The sequence below is a fragment of the Colossoma macropomum genome, unplaced genomic scaffold (assembly GCF_904425465.1).
Source record: "Colossoma macropomum unplaced genomic scaffold, Colossoma_macropomum, whole genome shotgun sequence".
Lineage (NCBI taxonomy): Eukaryota > Metazoa > Chordata > Actinopteri > Characiformes > Serrasalmidae > Colossoma > Colossoma macropomum.
Window position 1 is genome coordinate 20,009,566 of NW_023494809.1, and position 22,694 is coordinate 20,032,259.

The window sequence follows — 22,694 nt, forward strand, 5'->3', positions numbered from 1 at the left end:
CGTGAAGTTACCTAAAAGAAGCAAAAGGCTTTTCTGCTGTTTTAAGAAGGATTTTTGTACCTTAGTTTCCATGAACTTCCATAACCGTAATCAGGTAAAAAGAGAAGAAAAAAAGCACTCAACTCTTTGCTTTCCATCTACAAAAGCACAGAAAATGAATAAAATAAACAAAAATGAATAATGTACAGAGTTAGGATGTAGAAGAATACAAGGACTGGGAAAACGCATTCAAAATACAGAAAGTATCTGTTCAGTCGAAGTTATGTTTTGTGAAGGCAGAATTCAGAATACAGTTACTTTTTACATTATTATTGAGGAGAATACTTTTCCATTTAAAAAAATCTTTAAAAGAAACATTGGTTTATTAACTATTTTGCAGGGAGCCCTGCTGGTAACATCCCATATAAATAAAAATAATGTGTGGCCACGACTTAGTAAGGCATGGAAACGAGATAATTAAGTCGTGGCCACAACTTAGACGTGGGAACGAGATCATGCCTTATTAAGCTGTGGTCAAGGCTTAATTATCTCGTTCCCACACCTTACTAAGTCGTGGCAATGCATTATATTAATTTATATGGGATGTCACCAGCAGAGCTCCGTAATTTTGAAATCATAGCATAAAAAATGGCTTCTTTAGCCACCGAAGTTCCTGCTAAAGCCTGAGTAGACTGATAAATCAACATTATGAGCCAATTATTATTCTCAGCTTTACTAAACTCTTCTCCTCAGGAGCTGACATGATACATGGCATTAACTGAAAATGACACAGCTGCCCAGTTCGTGGTCAAATTTGCAAGATTTTGTTATTGGGATATGGTGAATTGCAGGATTGTGGAAGCAGTAGTGGACTGAAGCAGGTGATGAGAGCCAAAATTATATGGAGAATTTTATAACTTCATTTAAATAACTGACCTTTTCATGAAACAGGTGAACAGAACAATTATATCAAGAAAACTGCCAACCAGTAACAGTGTGGAACAGTGTGAATTAAATTAAAAATTACAACAGCAAATTTTTCATGTACCTTGTCAATATTCTGAATGTATTCTGAATATGTTACTTTTGCATTGTATTGTGTATTGTAATGGAATACAATGCTGAGTACAGCGTATTCGGTATTTAGCCATCAGTACTATTTCAAAGTATTCTGCCCAACCCTGATTATGAAATGGCAGTTTCTGAACAATATGATAGTTTCCAGCTTCAGAACTTGTAGAGGTTAATGGACGGCTGAACCGTCTGAATGTTTAAAATTAATGAAATGAAAACAACAGGTTGACATGACTTTGCATAAATTTTTCGGATGCCAATGACAGTTTACAAACAGTAGTATGCAAAAGTTTGAACACCCCTGTCAAATGATGTGTTTTGTTAAAAATTAAGTTAACTCATTCTCTGCATGGGACAAACCTTTAGTGCATTTCTATTTTTCTATTTTTTTTTTTTTGCTGGGTTTAACATATTTTTTTCAAAAGTCAGGGGCACCCAAACATGTGCATATGGCTGTACATTCAAATCAAAATTATGTCTGCTCTTCTAGTCCATAGGGATGGCTGATACTGCAGTAGAAGTCCAATAGTCCAATAACAATACCAGTACAGATACTTTTGAAAGTCGTGTGCACACAAAAAGAAGAAATTCCACTGAGGCATGGGCTCTGCAAGACCTCTGAATGTTCCCTGTAGTATCTGGAACCAAGATGTTAGGAGCAGTTCCTTTAAGTCCTCTGAGTTGTGAGGTGGAGCCACCGTGGATCAGACTTTTTTGTCCAGCTTGATCGGATTGAGATCTTGGGAAATTGGAACACTTTGAACTTTGTCATGTTCCTAAAACCATTCCCGAACAATGTGTGGCAAGGAGCATTATCCTGCTGAAAGAGGCCACTGCCATCTGGGAATACCGTTGCCAGGAAGGGGCGTACATGGTCAGCAATGACATTTAGGTGGGTGGCATATGTCAAATTGATGTCTACATGAATGGCTGGACCCAAGGTTTCCCAACAAAACATCACCCAGGGCTTCACAGTCCCTCCACCGGCTTGTTTTCTTCCTACAGTGCATCCTGGTACCATCACTTTCCCAGGTAAACCGTACACGTGTACCAGGCTGCCCACGAGACGTTAAAGAAAATCGGACTCATTGGACTTCTTCCAATGCTTCAAGGCGTTTTTGACGATGGACACCATGGGTACCTTAAGTGCAATGCACTGTATATTAGACATTCCCCATGTAAACATCATTAATGATTTATGTGACTTGTGCCACAGTAGCCCTTTTGTTGGTCCAAACAGGAAAGTGTTTGTTGGCCTTATGCATTGATGAGCCTTGACTGCACAACACCCTTTTGCTAATTCAGAGTTTGTCCCTCCTTGGATCGCTGTTGGTAGGTACTCACCACTGCTGACCGGGAGAGCAACTCAAGCCTTGCTGTTTTGGAGATGCTTCAGCCCAGTCGTCTGACCATAACAATCTGGCCCTCATCAAAGTTGCTCAGGTCCTCACACCTGTCTGTTTCTACTCCACCCAACAGTCAACTACAAGAAGCGACTCTTCCCTTACTGTCTAATATATCCCAGACCTTGACATGCACTGTTGTTTTGAGATAATCACCATTATTTGCTTCATCTGTGAGTGGTTATACTGTTTTCGCTCATAGGTGGATACCTGCATAATCTGTCTATGTTGCTATAACATTTATTTGCTACAATCTTTTTTCCCCACCTTTTCCAGCATATATTTTAGCAAATACACCTACACATCAGTTTAATTAAAACAAGTATATTCAAAATACTGTTTAAAGAATATCAATAATTTTATGTAAGAATCCATTCTGAAAAGGATTCTCAAATCAGCGTCTGGAGCGCTGTTCCTTATCAATACTGATCTACCCATCCCTACTAGACTACCCAGCTACAATAACCAGCATAGACCAGCATGTATGGTGTTTTGGATGCCGGTATAATGGTCACCCAGCAGCTAAACCAGCAACAGACCAGCATAAACCAGCTCAGACAGCATGTAATTCATGCTGGTCTGTGCTGTTTTTTCAGCAGGATATAAGCATTAACTTGTGATAAGAACAGTAACAGGTCTTAGACTTAATCGAGTACGCTCTGATCAATACTTTCAGATTTAAAGCACAGACTTCCACAGATGCGATTTTCCACATTTAATTTATTTATTCAAATGTACAAAATCACTTTCAGAATAAATGTGTTTAGGCTTTGTCATCAAGGCAATAAAGAATTTTCCATTCTTAGCCTCTATCAAAAACCACTGAGGCCTATTTCATCATTTACTCTCAGTTAAGTTCTAAAATCCAGCTCTACAATTTTGGTAATATTGTAACTAAGGTATTCTGAATATAATAAAACATCTCATAAAAAGTGCAGTACAATGTCTACAGTGCTTAAAGAAAGTTTAGACACCCCTTTAAAATGTAAAATTGTTTTTTTCCCCTTTTTACATAGTGTAATATGCAACCATGTGCTCCACGTCCCAGCCTAATCACAAGGACTGTGATAATTCAAGTCAATTCATTCACTTTGAACTGGACTTATTGGAGGTTTTGTCTACTTGTTACTGCGGGGAATGGTCAGAATTGTACACTCCTATTGACTGTTGTGACACACAACATTTGGCACCTCTGCTCGATAATCTTCCTTGTATTGCCATCTAGTTCAGAAGGCCAGCCTTCTCTGGATGTATCTATTCCTTTCACTTCTTCATAACTTTACTGCTTTATTTTGGAGAAAGCTCCTTGTTTGGTCTGCAGAGTAATGAATTCTGTACCAGACAGAATCATCACAGCTAAACACAGAGACTGATTATTTTAATGAGTCATTCAGAACTGGTTAGACCTGAGCTCTGACTATAATGTGTGTATAGGCCTACACATTTACTCAAGGTCATCTGGTGACGTTTTCATTAAATTGAAAGGAATTATCCAGTGTTTTTCAATCTAATCTATATCTGTCGTATCTGTAGTATTTCCACAGAGAGCAACGGAAAATCTGCTGACGTAAAACTCGCATGTAATAGGAGTCATTTGGGCAGTTGCTGAATTCCGACGGCAAACATTTATGCTGGCTTCTATCAAAGGCTTCAGAGGAAAGTCTGTCCGCTTGGCGGCCATCTTGGCAGCGACTGTAGGCGTTTCCTTTTATATGGGACCGGCTCCCATATCTTTGAATGGGGAGATACAAACCGAACTGAAAGCCACATTAATGTTTCAAAAACGTATTTGAAATCATGGGTAAAGTCGGACAAAATAAACAGTTTGTACTGTTCGGCTCAAATAACGCAAGAAAACGTATTTTTCAGGTTCTTGTTCCAAAACAAAGCAGTTTTTCCCGCTTGTGGCTTGACTAGCAAACTGATTGGCTGACCAAAGGGCGGGGCCTCTCCCGTAAACAGACGCCATGTTACTAGCGTTACTAACTTTCCCGTTCATTTACAAACCTACTAAGTCTGCCTTCTTCATGTCTCTGCTTCAAATACAAGTGAGTTTGAGTCAACAGATTTTCTGTTCTTTTCTAAATACAGGGAAATGCTTCAAAATGATTGTCCGCGGTAATAGGCCGTATCCTACACATACAGTGCAGATAGAGACTGGGTTGAAAAATGCTGGAATATTCCTTCAAAGCTAATCTCCAAACTGCATAAACGTATGTAACGTTACGTTTCATTACAATGTTAGCAGTTGGCATGTACACTGTAAAGGAAACACAGGCTATTTAAATGTCCGTTTTATGCTGTAATACCACACAATGTTAAAGGGTGCCAAGACTTTCTATAAACCCTGTATTTACAATACAATCGTTTTTTCTTGTTAAATCACCTTAGCAAGTCTATACATTAAAATACAGCATCATTCATGGCCTCCACTGATGAATGGATTGGAGATCCAACTTGATGAGGACAACTGAATGTACATTCCAACACTTAAATGCTTAAAAAAATCTAATTTCACTGAAAAAACAAAGACATATCAGAGAAGGCACTAATTGTGGCAATCTTTGCGGCTGACATTGAGCGTCCCACTTACAGATATTGCTTTGCAATAAACTGGAGGACATTTACCCAGTCATGCTTATTGTGTTTCCATATAGAAAAATGATCACAGTAACATATGTACTCATTTGTAATAGCAAGGAAACAAGGACAAATGGGAATCTTTGCTATAAAAACTCCATATTAGACCATATTTTTCTAAACAGGAAAAACCTCAGGGCTTTACCTCTAGATATGACTGCTTATGCATCAATAGAACAGTTATGAAGTACATACATTTGCATTAAAAAGCACTTTCTCTTTGGTTGGTGTGGACAATGTATTTCTATATAAATGACTGAACTTAAAAGCAACGTCAACAAACCAGCCATTCGAGTCGATAGCCTATAAGACTATTGCTTGGATGCCGTAAGCAGCCATTTACAATAATACAAAAACTGGTCTTTTCTCCAAACATCTGGATAAAATGTTTATATATATATTTTTTTTATAAAAATAGCTTTTTGAAATCTCAGCTGATTATCCTGCATGTTGAAATTGTACGGATACATGTGTTCAAAAGTTGCCATGGAAACATGTGACTTAAATTTACAGTGACTTCACCGATATATGAGTGCCTTAAAACATTAATAACAACAAAAAAATTCTCTATAAAAACTTTATAGAAAAAAAAGGAGATTTAAGATTTTCATCCACAACCTTCATTAGCTGAGAGGACGTTGCAGTCTCAAAGAAATGCACACAAATTTCTCTGGATTACACATTCACCACTTTGGTGGTTGCACATGTGCTGGTCTGTGTCAATCTTATTTGGTTAGATTCTAACCATCAAACACAGTAATCTTAACAAAAATTACTCAACGGAGTATCTTACAGTATGGATGCGCTCCAGAAATGGCAGGCCATTGCTGGGTTTTCTAAAGGAACGGCACCGAATTCATTCTCAAGAAGTGGCACCACATTCAATGGTTTAGATCAGGGGGGGTTTTGGACATAATAAGACCACTATAAAAAAAAAAACACTTTTTCCGTTGGAAAGTATTCACCTACACACCTACCCTGTTCTGCCCCAAAAACAAACCCTTGTTCTGGATGTTTAACATTTGTGTAACTGCTCTTTAAAAGAGTGAGCTAGACTCCCCAACACTAAAGCCCAGCTCTAAACCATCACCTATTACTCTGTCCAGGGATTAGAAACTCTACAAAGAGTGAAAATGAAAAACGCTGGAGTGAAATAAACTTCGTGAAATGTGCGTTTGCACTGAAATAGTGATAACTGCCATGTGAATGAAATACATTGCCAAAACATTTTTTCCCACGTTACTTCTGGCTTCAGCTGGCTTCTAATCAAATAATGTACGCTTATTAGGCATGTGCTGATATAAAAACGGAATATCACAATAATTACCATATCTTTTATCAGGATTTCACATATTATTACAATATTGTGTTGGGGAATAACACTGCATGTATAAGGCAAGCATACCTATAGTGTTCTAAATGTTATTTTTTAATAGCAATCTTGATGTGATGGTTATACAATGTGGGATTTCTGTCTTTAAAAATCATGGAACTTTGCATAATTTTGCGTTATTAATTTTTAGAATTAATTTATGGATTAGACCAGGTTTCACCAATGACATGGTATTTCAATAGTCCATAATAACAACATCGTGTATGTTGGATATTAGGCACATGTCTAACACTTAATTAATTAAATGCAATGCATCACTTTTTCAGTGCAGTCAAGTCTTATAGATTTATGACTAGATTAATCATTTTCTTAGTAAACTTTACTGTTGCCCACTACCTGCTAGATTCCATTGGAGGTAAACTGAATTATGCTGCGTTCCAGTGCTCATTGGAACCAGATGGTTAATTAGTGAATGCGACTTGACTTCGTTCGCCTGCCGGTCAGAAGATACGCCCACAACATGGAAAATAAAGGCATGCAGCTCAACATGCTTTTCGTTTGCTACAGTAAAAATATATCAGTGATGTCTGCACGTCTTTCAGTTACAAGAACTAAAACACGTCAGGTGCAGTGGGGCCCAAAAGTATTCACAAAAGTCTAGTGAAAATGCTTCTATTTTGAAGCACATTTTGAACATTTTTCATTACAAATTATATTTTCAGCATAATGGTTTGAGTGAAAAGTAGAATCTTTTATATTTTAACATTTTAGAATTTCTTAGTATTTGGTCCATTTTTTTCTTTACAGACTTTGCTTTGCACTACGGCTGGCATGGACAAGTTTGTGCAAAAGCCTCCGATAAGCAGATCAAATCCACCTGAGTCGTCTGAACACTTTTATCTCTTTTAAGAGATAAGACTTAAAAAAGGTAAATGACCTTTCTGTACAAAGGCATTATCGTAATGTCACAATTTTGCTTTTTAATGGTGACCTAGAAATAGCGAAGAATTTTGCATATTTTTGTACAGTTTACTTTTATTAAATTATTTTTTTTAATTCTTAAATGTTCTATTGTTTATTTTCAGTCTTAAGGCAAATAAATCCCAAATTTTCAATGTTGTCTCACAGTTTTTTGACCTCACTAAATATTTTTCATACTCGCTCGTGAAAGGCCGTGTACGTCACATATGGTATAATCTAGAATCCCAGGTTTCCCACTTGGGAATGTGAATCTGTCAGCTGTTCATGTGCAAATTTGAAGTAGGAAAATTGGTATTTCCCAGTTTCCAACACCACTTAAACACAGCATAAATTCACTGCCCTAAAGCAAAGGATGTTACCCTGTCATCTAGGTCTTCATCGTACCTCACACTGCACTGCCTGGCTTCCTTATCATTAAACTCTAGCCATGTATTTTTTAGAATATTTGCAAAGTTTGCTCTTTTAGAATGTTAATAAGGTTTCTTTTATTCTGTTCCAGTTACCAACTGGAGAGGGAGCTTGGTGAAAGAAATACAGTTTCTATTCAGAACGAATCAAAACGAGAAATATTTCGTTTCTAATCCCTGATTGTATCAATTGCTGTGTAATTTCCAACAGTGAGAGATCCAACCCCTCACCAATTTTCTGTAAGAATTTGGGGCATGTAATGTAAACAAGCCTCCCACGACTGCAGTCTGATTCTGTGATGTGTTTGCAGACCACAGGCCTTCAGCAGCAGCCGAATTGCCAACGTGTAACATGGCATGCAAGGGGCTTGTGTGTATGGGCAGAGCAGTCTGAGATACGCAGCCCCATGCTGAGGGGCTAGTTTGTTCTGGGTGGGCTGGAGAGGTTTTGGCAGGTTCCCCTGGACCCTGGAAGGCAGAGTGGTGATTGTAAGTGGGTCAGTTTAACTGGCCCCAGCCCTTCTGGACCTCCGGCACTTTCAGAAGCTGCCCTGGACGAAAGGATGGCTGAGAAGCACCTCAGCGGTGGGCCGCCACTTCTCCTCTACAAACACCTGCCGCAGGAAGTCCCTGCAGGCATCCGACACGCCCTCCGGCAGGTTGGGCTTGGTGGGCTGGGTGGCGATTTTAAAAATAGCCGCCATGGCTTCATATTCAGCCCAAGGGGGCTTTTGCGTGAGCATCTCCACAACCGTGCAGGCCACGCTCCTGAGAGAGGAAAGATAGAGCTGTATTAATCTTCCTGGGTATAGAATGTTGGGCACATCTGATTGAATGTATGTATTTTTGGTTTTTTTTTTTCAAGTTTCATATTCTGAAACTTTGCCAAAATCCCCTTTAACTCATGAACATCTGCCCCCGGAGTAGATGGTGAGTACTTGTTTTTTACCAGACGTCAGCTTTCCGGCCGTATCCTTCTCCGTTGATGACTTCTGGGCTCATCCAGTAGGGGGTGCCAGTCACTGATTTTATGCCAGTGCCTGACATGCAGATGGTTTGAATACGCTTGCTGGCTCCGAAGTCTCCCAGCTTCACGTTTCCGGAGGAGTCCCTCAGTATGTTTGCGCCTGCAAGGAGACACATGGAGATCCAGTTACACTTGCCCAGACTCACATGTATGTCTGACCAACACGGCAACTGCACAAAATGATTAGTTGGGATATAAGCCGCGCGGCTTGAGACATGCCGGCCCCTTCCCACGCCTCCAGCCGGAATTATTTTTCCGTTGGAGAGGCCCCCGTACTGCAATGTTGCCTGTGAGATCTGCGCTTGTTTGAGCAGTGACTAATTCACACCAGCCACAAAATCTCCACACCCTGAAAGTCTCACTGAACTGTTAACAGAAACGGGGAGAGAGAAAGCGAGTGAGAGAGAGAGAAGAAAGGGAGAGAGAAAGAGAGAGAGGAAAGATAGCAGGAGAGAAGTGAAAGAGGATAAAGACTAAGATGAGTAAGAGGGAGAAAAGAAGTAAGCAAGGAGAAAGAAGGAGGGAGAGAGAGAAGAGAGAGGATTAATAGTGCAAGAGAGAAAGAAAAAGAGAAAGAGAGAGGGGGAGAGAGACAGAAGAGAAGAGAGAGAGAGAAACAGAGATATTCAGTTGATATTTCCAGAGAACTTCCAGTTACTTATTGGAATGTGAAAGGCTCACTCGCTCACATAAATCAATTAAAAAGGTCTGAGGTTTGTTTTGGCATGCGTGCTGCTCCGCTACAGCCATATCACACCATGAGCAATGAGCGCCTGTCGCACAACGTAATGGAAGCAATGTGAAGATTGTCTGGTCACGAAATTTGATTTATGAGACTGTTTAGCCAATTCACATAAAAAGTTGAAATGCTATGCATTCCTCTTTTCTGCTTCTTTTGGCTAAACCTAAGGGGAATACTGTTGTCTGATGCAAGAGAGAGCCAAACCAAAGATATTTCCCCAAATATCGAACACAAAGCAGCAAGATATTGCACAATGTATTTAGAATGTTATAAGGATAAGTTTCAGAGTTAAACACTATCATTTTGTGTCCATATATAAGTTAACTGGTGCGATTTTTATGTAAAAGAACCACTTTTTGGTTCCCAAAAGAACCTTTGAATAGATGGTTCTTCAAAAAATTTAACTGAAATCACTCAAGCCATGCTACGCCTACAAATGCATTTGCTTGTAGCCAGTGTTCCTCGGCTGGACAAGCTTTACAGAATGCTGCCAGAAATCCCATTCAACCCAATGTGAAATCGCAGCACACAACTCATTTCTCATTAACGCAACTAGATTATTACAATTAGAACATTAAAATGTTTATTTAGAGTATCCAGTTTAAAATGCTACACTAGCAAGATGGACGATCCATGAGAACGGAGTGAAATGGATGATAATTCAGGAAAATCATTTTGTTTGTCCTCCATGGTTTCAATTGCGTATTGCTATTATGGAAAAAAAAAAGATTTTTAACAAAGTTTGTCTAGTTGCTATGACAGAACACATTTGTGAGTGAAGCTTGGGTAGGTCAATTAAAATGTTTATTTTTTATGAACAGTTTTTGGACCTTTATTTTTTATGAATGTGCCTCATAGCTAATAAAAGGAACCAGTTTTAATTTTTCATGAGCGCTCAGCAGACATTACCTTTAATGTCACGGTGCACGATCATATTGCTGTGGAGGTAAAAGACGCCCTGCAGGATCTGCCTGGTGTATCTGCGGGTCACTTTTTCAGTCAGAGCGCCGTACGCCTTTAGCTGGTCTTTTATAGAGCCCTGGACAGAAATACAAATACATTAAGCATATACGCATGCCAGAGGACTGTCTATCAACAAGGGTGGAGAGGCAGGAAACTTTGAACTAGCAGCATGAGTGCAGAGTGGGGTTTATATATGGTATTAAAGGAACATTCCCCAAACCCCAATAAAATCTTGGTATAAAATACCTGAGTTAGTGGTGCTATGTGGTTGTGGGATATAGAGTCAAGTTAATAACCACAGAAGTGAATTAGACTAAATGGAAGTTTTAATACTTTAATAACCTAATCTACTGCATCTGTAGTCAGTTACTATGGACAATAATTTCCCTGTTCTTACAAAAGAACATTAAAAAAATACTGAAACAGAATAATAAAACCCATTGTATTCCATTATACATGTGTTCTGAGTCCACACCTTTTCTGTTCTTTTTTAAGTACTAGGAAAACGTGTCAAAATGCTACCACTGTTGTCCAAATTCAAACGTCAACCAACCCAAATGAAAAAAAAAAACAAACATATCTGGAATGCTAGTAAGAAAAAACTTAATGTCAGCAGTTAGAATGATGCAAGACTCTAAATATAAACTGCAACAGTAACTCTTCTATATCAGACATGCAAAGCAATGATAAGTCCAAAGCTTAAGCTCAGTGACTGCAGTTTGGCAGTTCAGAACATACAGCAACTGAAAGAAAGCACTGCAGTAAATGATCACTGCAAGACTAGCAAGGCAAAGACTGAGGGGATACGCTTTCTTCTAAATAAAATGTAAAGCAATTCCTATGTAGTTACTATGTTATTTTAGGTGGTTTCTAGCATATTGGTATGTGCTTGCTATGGTTTCCATTGTGGTTGCTAGGACGTTGCTATGGTTTCCCAGATTGTAGCTACGGTGTTGCTAGGTGGTTGCTAGGCAGTTGCTATAGTGCTCCCAGGTGGTAGTTATTGTGCTGCTAGATGGTTGCTATGGTGTTCCAGGTGATTGCTAGGCAATTGCTATGGTGTTCCAGTTGGTTCCTAGGCTCTTGCTATGGCAGGTAGTTGCTATGGTGTTGCCAGCTTTAATCAAAAAGCTGTATACAAGCACAGTCTGCTTATTATGAAAAATGTGAACCTACACGTGTCTTCTGAGTTTTTATATGTAATGCTGATAATGGTAAGATAGTAATAAATATGAAATTGGAAAAATATGTTTTGCCTTATGCATGTATCTCTCCATCATGAATGGATTTTTAAAAAATACAGTTTAGGCCAAAACCTCAAAAAACCTCAGGAAGTACATTTACAATCATTTCATGTAAAAGCTTTCTGTGAAGGAGCTTTTAAACGCATTAAACTCTTCAGATGTTTGGCTCCTATCCCCACCACTGAGTAACTGTTATTCGGTAAGTTTCCCTAGTTTAGGGCATTTTATGTCAGACCACTCTGTTTGAATTATGATCGAATGATGATTGAATTATAAAGAATTATTGAAAAAACAGTGGAATTCCCATTTAAATATATCCTCAGCTCTACTGTGTACAAACATACTTTACTCCAGCAAAAAAAGTGAGCCGTAGTGTAAATTAACAAAACCTACTGTTGCCACTGTGACAGTACTTAACTTCACCAGCAAATGGAATGTGCCAAGAAGCATCCTTCGTTTCTGTGTTTTTCACGCAGCTTCCATCTGTTTACCCAAATGAATCTGGAAGTGTTTTGAGGTATTGTCCAGACACAGAGCCTTTTCTGTTCCCAAAACACAGCTCCCCTGCGGGTTCCTCACACACACACACACTTGTGTGTGTGTTCTTCGACACTCTGACCCAAACGAGCTAACGCAGGCTGCATTTCCTCAGCTTTCCTGTTTTCATCTCATGTGGTGGAAACAATGTCTCCTCAAGGCCCCTGTCCAGAAACACCTGTGACGCATGCTCGGGTCCTGCAGTCCACTCAGCAGCTCCACAGCCCCTTAACACCACAACACAGCATGCAACAAGCATTCCAACTACTTGTCTACTTTCTAACTTGTATTTAGAATGCCCTGCATTTAAAGGGGAATTTCACCAACTTTTCAAAAATTTTTAAATGATTCAATAAGCAAAGTCACTCAGAGTGGTTTGATATGAAATGGTGCACTAAAGAATAACTTACAGACTCAGATTTCTGTACGGTGGTGGTGATAGGAATCAGGGAGTCACAATGTCTACAACACAAATATAGCTATTTATATGCTACATAGCTTATGTTCACTATTTAGCACTGTGCAAACTGCATGACTTAATCCTCAGACTGCATCACATTGTTAAGTAATCTGAAAAAATATTGCTTATGTGGTTTCTGCCAATAGAGTTTATACATATGTATGTATACATACATACATACACACACACATAAGTTGCTGCTGTTACAACAAAACCTTGTATCTCTTTCTATATACTTTCTCATTTTTTTACATAATATGAAAATGCCTGTTGCCCCTTACATTGTGTGTGAATTTTTTTTACATGAATGGACCAAAAGAAATGGCTTGAAGCTCCAGCGCAAAACCAAAGAAGCAAACTTCAGAAAAGAATTTAATGATAACTATTGCTTTTCGTATTATTCTCAGCTCTGCTTCATACCAGCCTGATCCAGTTCTTCAGGTGAAACCATTATGCACTCAGACTAACACTCTTCGCTTTTCCACTCTCCCCTCACCTCTATTACTCTCTCTAAACTCCATCCCTCTCCTCTTGTTTCCTCTTATCACTAAGCAGCAGCGTGGGAGATGATGGACCTGATGGTAAAAGACCTTGGCTGGCGCTCTGGCCGACTCCACATCTCTCTGCCAGAGACCTTGGTCAAATATAAACATTCCCCCTTTTTCCACACATGTGCGTAAGACACTTAAACCGCAGCCTCAAAACAGCCATGTGGATATTAAAAGCAGGCTGAGTGAGGCTAGTGCTTGTTAAAACTGTTATTTGCAGAGAAAATGAACCCATAAAACAGAACTGTTATGCTGACAAAGGCCACGCTGACGTATCTGAGGAGGGGCAGCCACTTTTTGGCACAGTGCGCTGGGGCTTTTTTTTGATTTGCTGGAATCCTCTGAAACTGAGACGCTTTTTGATTTTTTTTTGTGTGTGTGACGTAAAAAGGTCATTCTAGTTTGCTGAACATATTGATCACGTGCATAAGTCATGCACCAAGTGCTGAAGAGCGAGGCACACGGGAAAAAGATGTTGAAAAAAATCCTCCATGTGGGCGAAATTTGTAATGATTCTAACAAGGTGGAATGTAAACTCTACAAATGGCATGCAACTTTTCGCCAAGCTAAATTGTAGTCTGTCATGCCTAAAGAGCAATTCCACCAACTGTTCAAAATTTCTGCTTAATCTAATCATTAAGATGTGAACAAAAGTAATTCAGAGCAAGAAGTAATTCAGTGTTTTCGGATTTACTACTGCTTTACCGTTATTAGCACTACATATAGTGCAAAATACATGTCTGTCATTTTTAGTTCATTTTTACTTAATAGAATCATCATACTTGTTGTATAGAAACTCTGCAAGTACTGTAGTACTGGTCTTATTTCATTGTTAAGTTTGGCAGGAATCAAAAAGGCAAAAAGGCCTTTTTTTCTCTATATTATCTAGGCAGATACAGCCAGGCGAGCTCTCCCATTGGTTGCTGAACTGAACTGAAGGCCTTACAAGTTATATTAAATACCTACACAACTGGGGACTCACAGTAGAATTAACCAGTCAGCTTTTGATTTACAAAGAGACCAATTTTGTGAGAAAGAAGTTTACTCTAGGCCTTCTGGAGGTTCTAGATATGCTGTCGACTGTGATTCATAGTCTAACCTGGTTTCAGTCAGTTGTAAGAGAAATGGAAACCAGCTCTATGCCAGGACTCTTTACTGAAAGAGTCACTGTTAAGCTGATACATACAAGTTCAAATATATGTTGATGTCTGTTACAAGTTTCAAACATACTATTAGAAGTCCCATTGAGGTGCTAGTAGAAATAACATAATTGTAGAGATGCTTTGTTTTTCTTTTTGACATTTATGACCCAACAGAATGCCTGGCTCTACTAGTCACGGTTCACCAGCGATATTCAGTACATACACACCCCTGGCATGAACTCCACAAAGATGGAGAGCTTCCTCTGCTCGGGGTCCCGTAGGCAGCCATAGTACTGGACGATGCGCTCGTGCCGGAGATTCTTCAGCAGCTGAATCTCACACTCTAGTGCGTTCACCTCCTACAGTAAGAGTGAGGGAGAATAAGGAGAAAGAGAGAGGCATGAGACAAAAGTAAAAGTCAAGCAAAAAAATCACCAAATGTAGTTGATCAGCTGAGTTATGTTTGGTGTCCAAAGTTTTCTTTATTAGTTTAGCGCTGACACTACACGCCTTATATAGCTAACAAGTAATGGAAGCTGTTATCGATGCTGTCGGAACAAAACCATCTCCAAAATGGTAACTTTACAGGAGAAGGAAAAAACCTACTTTATGTTTAATGCAAGGCAATGGAACCAGACTTTTTTAAAGCACATTTTGGCCATTTCTGTTGGTTCATTCTTCATGAAATTTACACACAATGTAAAGGGCAACAGGTATATTTAAATTATGTCAAAAACTGGAAAACGATCTCCCATGTCGCATCCAATTATTTAGCCATAAAAATTAAGTTTAGTGAGATGATATTAATTAGGTCTTCAGAGGTGCCAATTCAAAAGCTGCTAAATTTTGAATTTGTTTAAAGAGACCATGTCATTGAAAAAAACCCCTCTCAATTTCAAAAGTATACAAACATTCTTTATATAGTATATAGAATAAAAAAGAAAAATGTAGGATTTGAGCCCTTTAACACTGATAATTTGTTCCCTTGACAGGGTTCATCACACAGAACATGTCCATCACAAAACTGAGAAAACATTTAATAATCATTTAGTAATTATATAGTATATATTTATTGATATACAAAACAGTTTAGCTTGAGATATTTCACCCTGTCAAAAATTCAGTATAATGAGATTGTAGTTGTCAGTGTTCTTTGGCTTAAATATGCAACTAAAACTACAGCAGACAAAATTCCTCGATGTGACAAAATTTCAAAATATCATCTCTATTTGGCTCTGATCTTTTAGACTGGACATTTCTATTACTTGTTAGCAACAGCCTTGTAGCTTTAGTACAATATCATACCATAAGAAGCTACTTTTGGAAACTAAACGTCTTGGCTGATTGTCTACTTTTGGGAGAAGATGGATTTTTGCTTTAATGAACTGAATTCTATGTTAACTGTGACTGAACAGATGTTTCTTTACCTTGCTGGTTTCCTGGCAGTCGGGGTCGAAGGGCACCTGTTTGACAGCCAGTTCCCGACCCGTATCGGCATCGTAGCAGAGGTAAACCTCCCCGAAAGCACCGCGGCCCAGCAACTTCCCCTGACGCCAGTTTACCGGCGCCCGGGGGGCTACACACAGACAGACCACAGAGACGTCAACAGCAGTATTTCATACACAGACTCGCAGACTACAAACCACAACTGGGTTTACAGCTTAATCTCATTTAGACACACAGATTCAAACTGATTTATGTTCATCTACATGGGTTCAGAGAACAGACTTGCTGACATGGAATTATCCTCCACTCTCTTATCCTGTATTCATAGATCATCTAAATATAACATCTCTGAATCAAAGAATACATCTAAGTAAGCCTTAGTATTATTATCGTTATTATTCATTATCACTTCTTTATCAATCTCTGGCCAAGCCATGGACACAATGCACATTTCTGTCTCTCCTGACAGTTGCAGTATTATTCATTTCTAATTACATGCAGAGACATTTTTTAAATGAGCAGTATGATATCTTTCGAATTTTAATGTTTCAATGCGCTTTGAGGCCAAATGAATGTGTGCATACTGGCAAATATCAGCGTTGCTCAGTTCCCTTGTTCCCGTTATGATTAGATGAACTTAATCACGACTCAATCAAAATTACTACTAAATTTACATCTAAAAGCATGATCTGATATTTTTTAAAATCTGCATACTTGATATAATGTGCTGAAATATGATAGAAAAATAAGAAATTATGAAATATCTATTTTAAGAAATTTTGGTAATTAAGAATTTTTCACATGAGGCACACTAGACAAGAATTTCACATTTAACCATATTCTTCTTGTTCATTTTAGGCCAATGAAGTCTGTCTAATCACGGTAGACATCTTAATTATCACTTTATACCTCATCTCAAAATATCCCCAAAATAATTTTAATGTTATAGCCTACATTAAAGTGATAGAAATAGATAAGAATAGATAGAAATAACAAAGTCTGAAATAATTAAATAGGTATTTGCTGATGAAGCTGGTGTGAAGCACAACAGAGTCAGATAACGCCTCCTGCACAGGACTTTTATTCCCACACGCTCTGTCAATCTTTGTTAAGTGGGGCTTTTATTTTGACACACTGCAGCCAACACTTTGTAACGTTTCATCTCCTTCAACAAACAGGTTTGACTCTAATGTGATCATTCATAATTATTAGCCGAATGAGCAATCAGTTACATTAATAAAGGCACAAACTGAGAATTTGAATGACACTTCCATTTTAGACAGACTTGGTCTGAGAAACAGTATCTATAATGAATCAGCCCGCTAGGACTTTTCAGTGCGTCCAGACAGAGCTAGGTTTTTATTAACCTTTAGTGCAACCATGCAAAATCTGTCTGTGTTTTTATCACTTTTCTCCACTTGTTGGAATCAGCCTCAGTTCCTGCTAATCTGTGCAGAGGTAAGAAACAGAGGAAAAGTGGAGATGTTTGAACCTCAGCCCACAACTGGTCTAAAGAGCCAAAGCAAACTGCATTGTTTAATTCAATGGTCTGATTAAACATTTTATGTCACGCAGCTTTGACTTTTTTCCATAATGGCAGGCATGTCCTCTCCTGAGAGGATCTGTTTCGGTCGGGTTCGGACATCATTTCTTCAGTTTTTGTCAGGTTCGGGGCAGGTTCAGTTTTCATGTTCAATCTATGGTGCAAGCCTTATTTTATTTTGTTGAGCTACAGTCGTGTTTTGTTGGCCACAGTGGAGTTTAGAGAGAATATTGTTTTAAGCTACAGTCAAGTTCAGACAAAATTTTGTCTGGCTACATTCGAGTTCAGAGAGAACTTGGTCTGGCTGCAGTCAGTCTCAGACAGAATTCTGTTGGGCTATAGTCAGGTTCAGACAGAAGTTTGTCAGGCTAAAGTCGGGTTTAGAGAGAATTTTGTCAGGCTACAGTCGGATTCAGACAGAATTTTGTCGGGCTACAGTCGGATTCAGACAGAATTTTGTTAGCCTGCAGTCGGATTCAGACAGAAGTTTGTCAGGCTACAGTCGGATTCAGACAGAATTTTGTTAGGCTGCAGTCGGATTCAGACAGAATTTTGTTAGGCTGCAGTCGGATTCAGACAGAAGTTTGTCAGGCTACAGTTGGATTCAGACAGAAATTTGTCAGGCTAAAGTCGGGTTTAGAGAGAATTTTGTCGGGCTACGGTCGGATTCAGACAGAATTTTGTCGGCCTACAGTCGGATTTTGTTTGAATTTTGACAGAATTTTGTTGGCTGCAGTCAGATTCAGACAGAAATTTGTCGAGCTACAGTCGGGATTAGACAGAATGTTGTTGGCTTATGGTCAGTTAGGTGGGGTTAAAGCTCTAGTCTATTGTGTGTGTGTGCATATTCTCACACTTAGCAGCACTGCGCTGACTGCTCTTTTCAGTCCAACTGATGGAGTGCATGTCTCCGCCATACTGCAGCGTGCTCTCTCCATTATAGCTGCGCGTGCGGCTGGACGGAACCAGCTGGAAGAGGTTCTCCTGAGGCATGAAGCTGCGGGGAAATGTCCTCCGACCTGCAGACATACACAGAGGGGCACAAACAGAGAGAGTTAAACAACATACCATGTTTAGACTGAGCTAACACTTTTGCCCAAAGGAGGAACAGCGCTTGCAGGATTTTTGGTGCTAAGTGTACAGCATTGGTGGAAACCAGTTGTAACAACCAAGCATATATTTCCATTGTGAAATCTACCAGCCATAAATAATTTCAACTGGGAATGCTAGCAGGCAAACAGATACTTCCACTGGGAATTCTACCAGCCAAACATATATTTCCACTGGAAAATCTACCAGCCAAACATACATTTCCACTGGGAATTCCACCAGCCACACCTACATTTCCACTGGGAAATCTACCAGCCACACATACATTTCCACTGGGAAATCTACCAGCCAAACATACATTTCCACTGGGAATTCTACCAGCCAAACATATATTTCCACTAGGAAATCTACCAGCCAAACATACATTTCCACTGGGAATTCTACCAGTCAAACACATGTATTTGCATTGGGAATTTTACAAGTCAAACCCATGTATTTCCACTGGGAATTCTACCAGCCAAACATGTATTTCCCTTGGTAATTCAACCAGACAAACATATATTTCCTGATATTCGGAATGAGCCAGGATTCCTGAGCATTCATAACATCTTATGGACAATGCGTGGTGATTTGTGAACTAGACCTGCAGTATCCCATGGTTGAAGGTGAAAAATGGTCACAATAGCTGACTCTACTATAATGTAAATTCTTAATTTTAACACCAGGTTTTGCACAGGAGTGGCATGCTAGACTTAAAATGACTTAAAATGAAATCCTGTTTAATTAGCTTGCATTGAAAGTTACGATAGTTTTTTTTCCAACGATATGCTGTACAAAAGCTGTAAGCACACACTTTAACTCTACTGTTCTCTCCTGACAATTTGTGAGTTTTTAGAGCTCTCATTTTCCTTCCTGTCCTTGCACACTCTCTCTCTCTCTTTCTCTCTCTCTCTCTCTCTCCCTCTCTAAGTTTCCCTTGTCCCCTAGACAGGAAGCAGCCCTGAGTCTGCTGTTTTGATACAGTCAGTGTGTGTTCCCTCTCTGGGGAACCACAAATCACACACACACAGCAGTGTTTAGATACACAAGCTGTGCTCCTCTCAGGGGAAATGGACATCTCTGCTAGCCAAGGTTATGCACTGAGAGCACACAACACACACTTGCCCCACATAGAGAAGAGTGATGGTCTTCAGCCATGGAATGTGTAGTCAAGTGTAACACACACACATACAAGAGGACCACATATGCAGCAAAAACCAGCAAGTGACGCAGATGCCATAGAAACATGATACTCTTAATTAATATAATTTTAAAAATCCCTGTTATCAGATTAAGTAGAACACTGTTGTCTCTCTCTCTGTGAAGTGTTGTGACTGTTGTGTTGAACTGCAGTGAGGGGTGAAAGGGGAGGAGTGAGCACCCCCTGCTGTGAAAACGACTCACCTCCCATAAAGAGATAAAGAGCGGAAAATGACAGGACAACTGCAGCTTTCTTCATATCAAACAAGCAAGTGCAAATGGCAGAATAAAAAACAGCATTTAAACACTGAAAATGGTAACTAGCTTGCTCAAATATGACAATGAAAATCCAGTAACTTTCCATTTCTAAATGTATTCCATCAACATTGCTGAAGAAAATGTATAGTTTTAACTACTGAAGGACCTCCAGAACATGTGGAACGCACATTTTTAAGGCTAAAGGGCTGAAGAAATGGCTCAGCCAAACATGCTGTGGTTGTAATGAATAAAAGACAGTAGCCACCAATTAGCATGAGGTCATTCACGTAATGAGGACTGGTTGCTAACATTAGCATTTAGGACTGAACTATTTATTTATGAGCTTAGATAAGAGCCTCAAGCTGCATTTAATGACAGTCTGTCTGCGTTCTACCCTACCTGTTGTGAAAGCACAGAAGAAGGCAGCAGGACACAGTTGAGAAATTCAAGACTAACAGTGTCACATTATTGCACCATGACTGGCTGTGCAATTTCCGGTAGCTACTTAAAGCAGCAAAGTAGCTGCAAAAGAATGTATATAATTCACTGATATTCATTTGATCACAAGTTATCCATGACACAGTCATTAATCCCTCAATATTAATAGTGTGATTAGTCACACATTGTTGTAATAAAGGCAGCTTACCGTCACCGTAGTCCTTGCTGCGGTTGGATATGTGGAACTGCCTGGGAAAAGTCCCGTGCTTCCCATGACGGCCTGCAGGGGAAGCAGTGACAATTGCAGCTCAGTTGACATGACAGGAAAGCTCAATTAGCTTGTTATTATTATGAGTTGATAAGCTTTTAACATGAACAACTTGAAGGAGATTTTGAGCTGTTATCAGACAGTTCTATTAGACCAAGTATGCATATAGTACAGGAACAGTTTCCCCCTTATCCCAAAAACAGGGCTGGGCAAATCTCAATACATGATATCGCGATTTACTTTTAATGTAAGTCAATGGAACCAGACATCTTTCCAAGTAATTTGGGGTGATTTATTTTGGTCCATTCATCATGAAATTTACACACAAAGTAAAGGGCGACAGGTATTTCCAAATTATGTCAAAAACTGAAAAACAAAAATGGAGATACGAAATTTTCTTCCGACAACAGCGATATGCATTATGATATTTCATTTTTCTGAGGTTTATTAATGTATTATCATATTTCCCACTCTATACCAAAACATTGTCAATCAGCCAAGGCATGTGTGGTGTCTTTAGTTTTGCATTAGCTATATGGCTAATGTAGCTAACAAGTAATAGAAGCTCATCGGAATCCCAGGTGATTGCCAAGGTGTTGCTAGGCTGTTGCTATGGCATCCCAGGAGGTTGCTAAGGTGTTGCCAGGCTATTGGTATGGCATCCCAGGTGGTTGCTTAGGTGTTGCTAGGCCATTGCTAGGTTACACCCGAAGGTTGCGAAGATGTTGCTAGGCCGTTGCTGTGGTAACCCAGATGATTGCGAAGATGTTCCTAGGGATTTGCTAAGATATCCCTAGAAGTTGCTAATGTGTTGCTAGGCTGTTGCTGTGAAATCCCAGATGGTTGCTAAGGCATTAGAAAGTCAAGTTAAATCTGCTGCTGCTGCATTTAACTGGAACTCGGAATCTTCTGCTTCCTACATAAAAGCGTCATGCAACTTTAGCTGTTTAAGGTCAGGTCACTTGTTTGGCTGCTGTGTGAGTTTAAAAAGCCATTAGTAGCGCTACTAATGTTTTTATCATGATGCTAATGTATTTGCTGTAAAATTTCATTGCCTTTTAGCTACACTACAGAAGCAAACTTCAGACACCAAACATGTCCTAGCTGATCGACTACATTTGGGGTGAGAGGGGGAAACTGCTCAAGGTTTGATTTCTTACAAAACTACTCCTTTAAGCTCTGCAAGAAGAGAATTCAATCACTCTCAAAAACTTGGCACCAGTAAGGCACAAGAAAGGGGGACACAGAGAGACAGATAGAGTGAGAGAAGAAGAGAGAGGAGTCAGAAATGAGTGCGCAAGCGGAGGTGGTGGAGCCAGACCGGCTTTGACAGCGCTGCTCGCTTTAGAATGAGCTCTGGGTTCGGAGGCCACATGCAATTGGAAGCAGCTGCAGTGTGTGTGTCTGTGTGATCAACGCTGCAGCGTGTTTTCAGCTCCGTCTCCCGGGGCGACCCGCTCATTTTCTCTTTAGAAGCAGAGAACGGAGAGGAAAAATCTACTCATAAGACAGAGTAAACAAATCAGCCGCCTCTATGGAGATACCCTCCACCGGCCAGGATCGCTGAAACAGAGAGCCTGTGTGCGTGTATGACAGCATGTAGTCTCCTGAACAGACGAGCATGTGGTTGACTGTTTGAATTTATTCACCCTTGAATGGGAGAAATTTTATTTTTTGTTGTGAGCTACAGACAGTCAGAGTTACCTAGCACAGACAGACAAAAGCATGTATGTATGTGTGTGTATGCATGTATGTATGTATGTCAGTATACCTATGTATATATGAGTGTGTGTGTGTGTGTGTGTGTGTGTGTGTGTGTGTGTGTGTGTGTGTGTATGTGTATGTGTTCTTTCACAGACGTGCCTCTCTCTGTTTGGGAGGATTACTATCTCATTATCAAACAGGCCTGTTTTATTTGATCGTCGTTCAAGAGGAAAAACAGCAGCAGGAGGACGAAAGAGAGAGAGAGAGA

The 22,694-nt window shown here is 39.5% G+C and overlaps 1 protein-coding gene across 1 annotated transcript in view; it reads right to left on the reverse strand.

Annotated features, from left to right (window-relative positions):
• Window positions 1-3,156: 3,156 nt before the first annotated feature.
• Window positions 3,157-22,694, reverse strand: part of map3k22 (mitogen-activated protein kinase kinase kinase 22) — an 85,388-nt gene continuing 65,850 nt past the window's right edge. The window contains exons 12-18 of the mRNA XM_036558010.1: window positions 20,663-20,734; window positions 18,324-18,488; window positions 15,908-16,056; window positions 14,708-14,839; window positions 10,496-10,625; window positions 8,767-8,944; window positions 3,157-8,585 (exon numbers count right to left, since the gene is read on the reverse strand). Of these exons, the coding sequence (XP_036413903.1) occupies window positions 8,357-8,585; window positions 8,767-8,944; window positions 10,496-10,625; window positions 14,708-14,839; window positions 15,908-16,056; window positions 18,324-18,488; window positions 20,663-20,734 (1,055 nt within the window). The 3' untranslated portion in view covers window positions 3,157-8,356. The remainder of the gene's footprint in view (window positions 8,586-8,766; window positions 8,945-10,495; window positions 10,626-14,707; window positions 14,840-15,907; window positions 16,057-18,323; window positions 18,489-20,662; window positions 20,735-22,694) is intronic.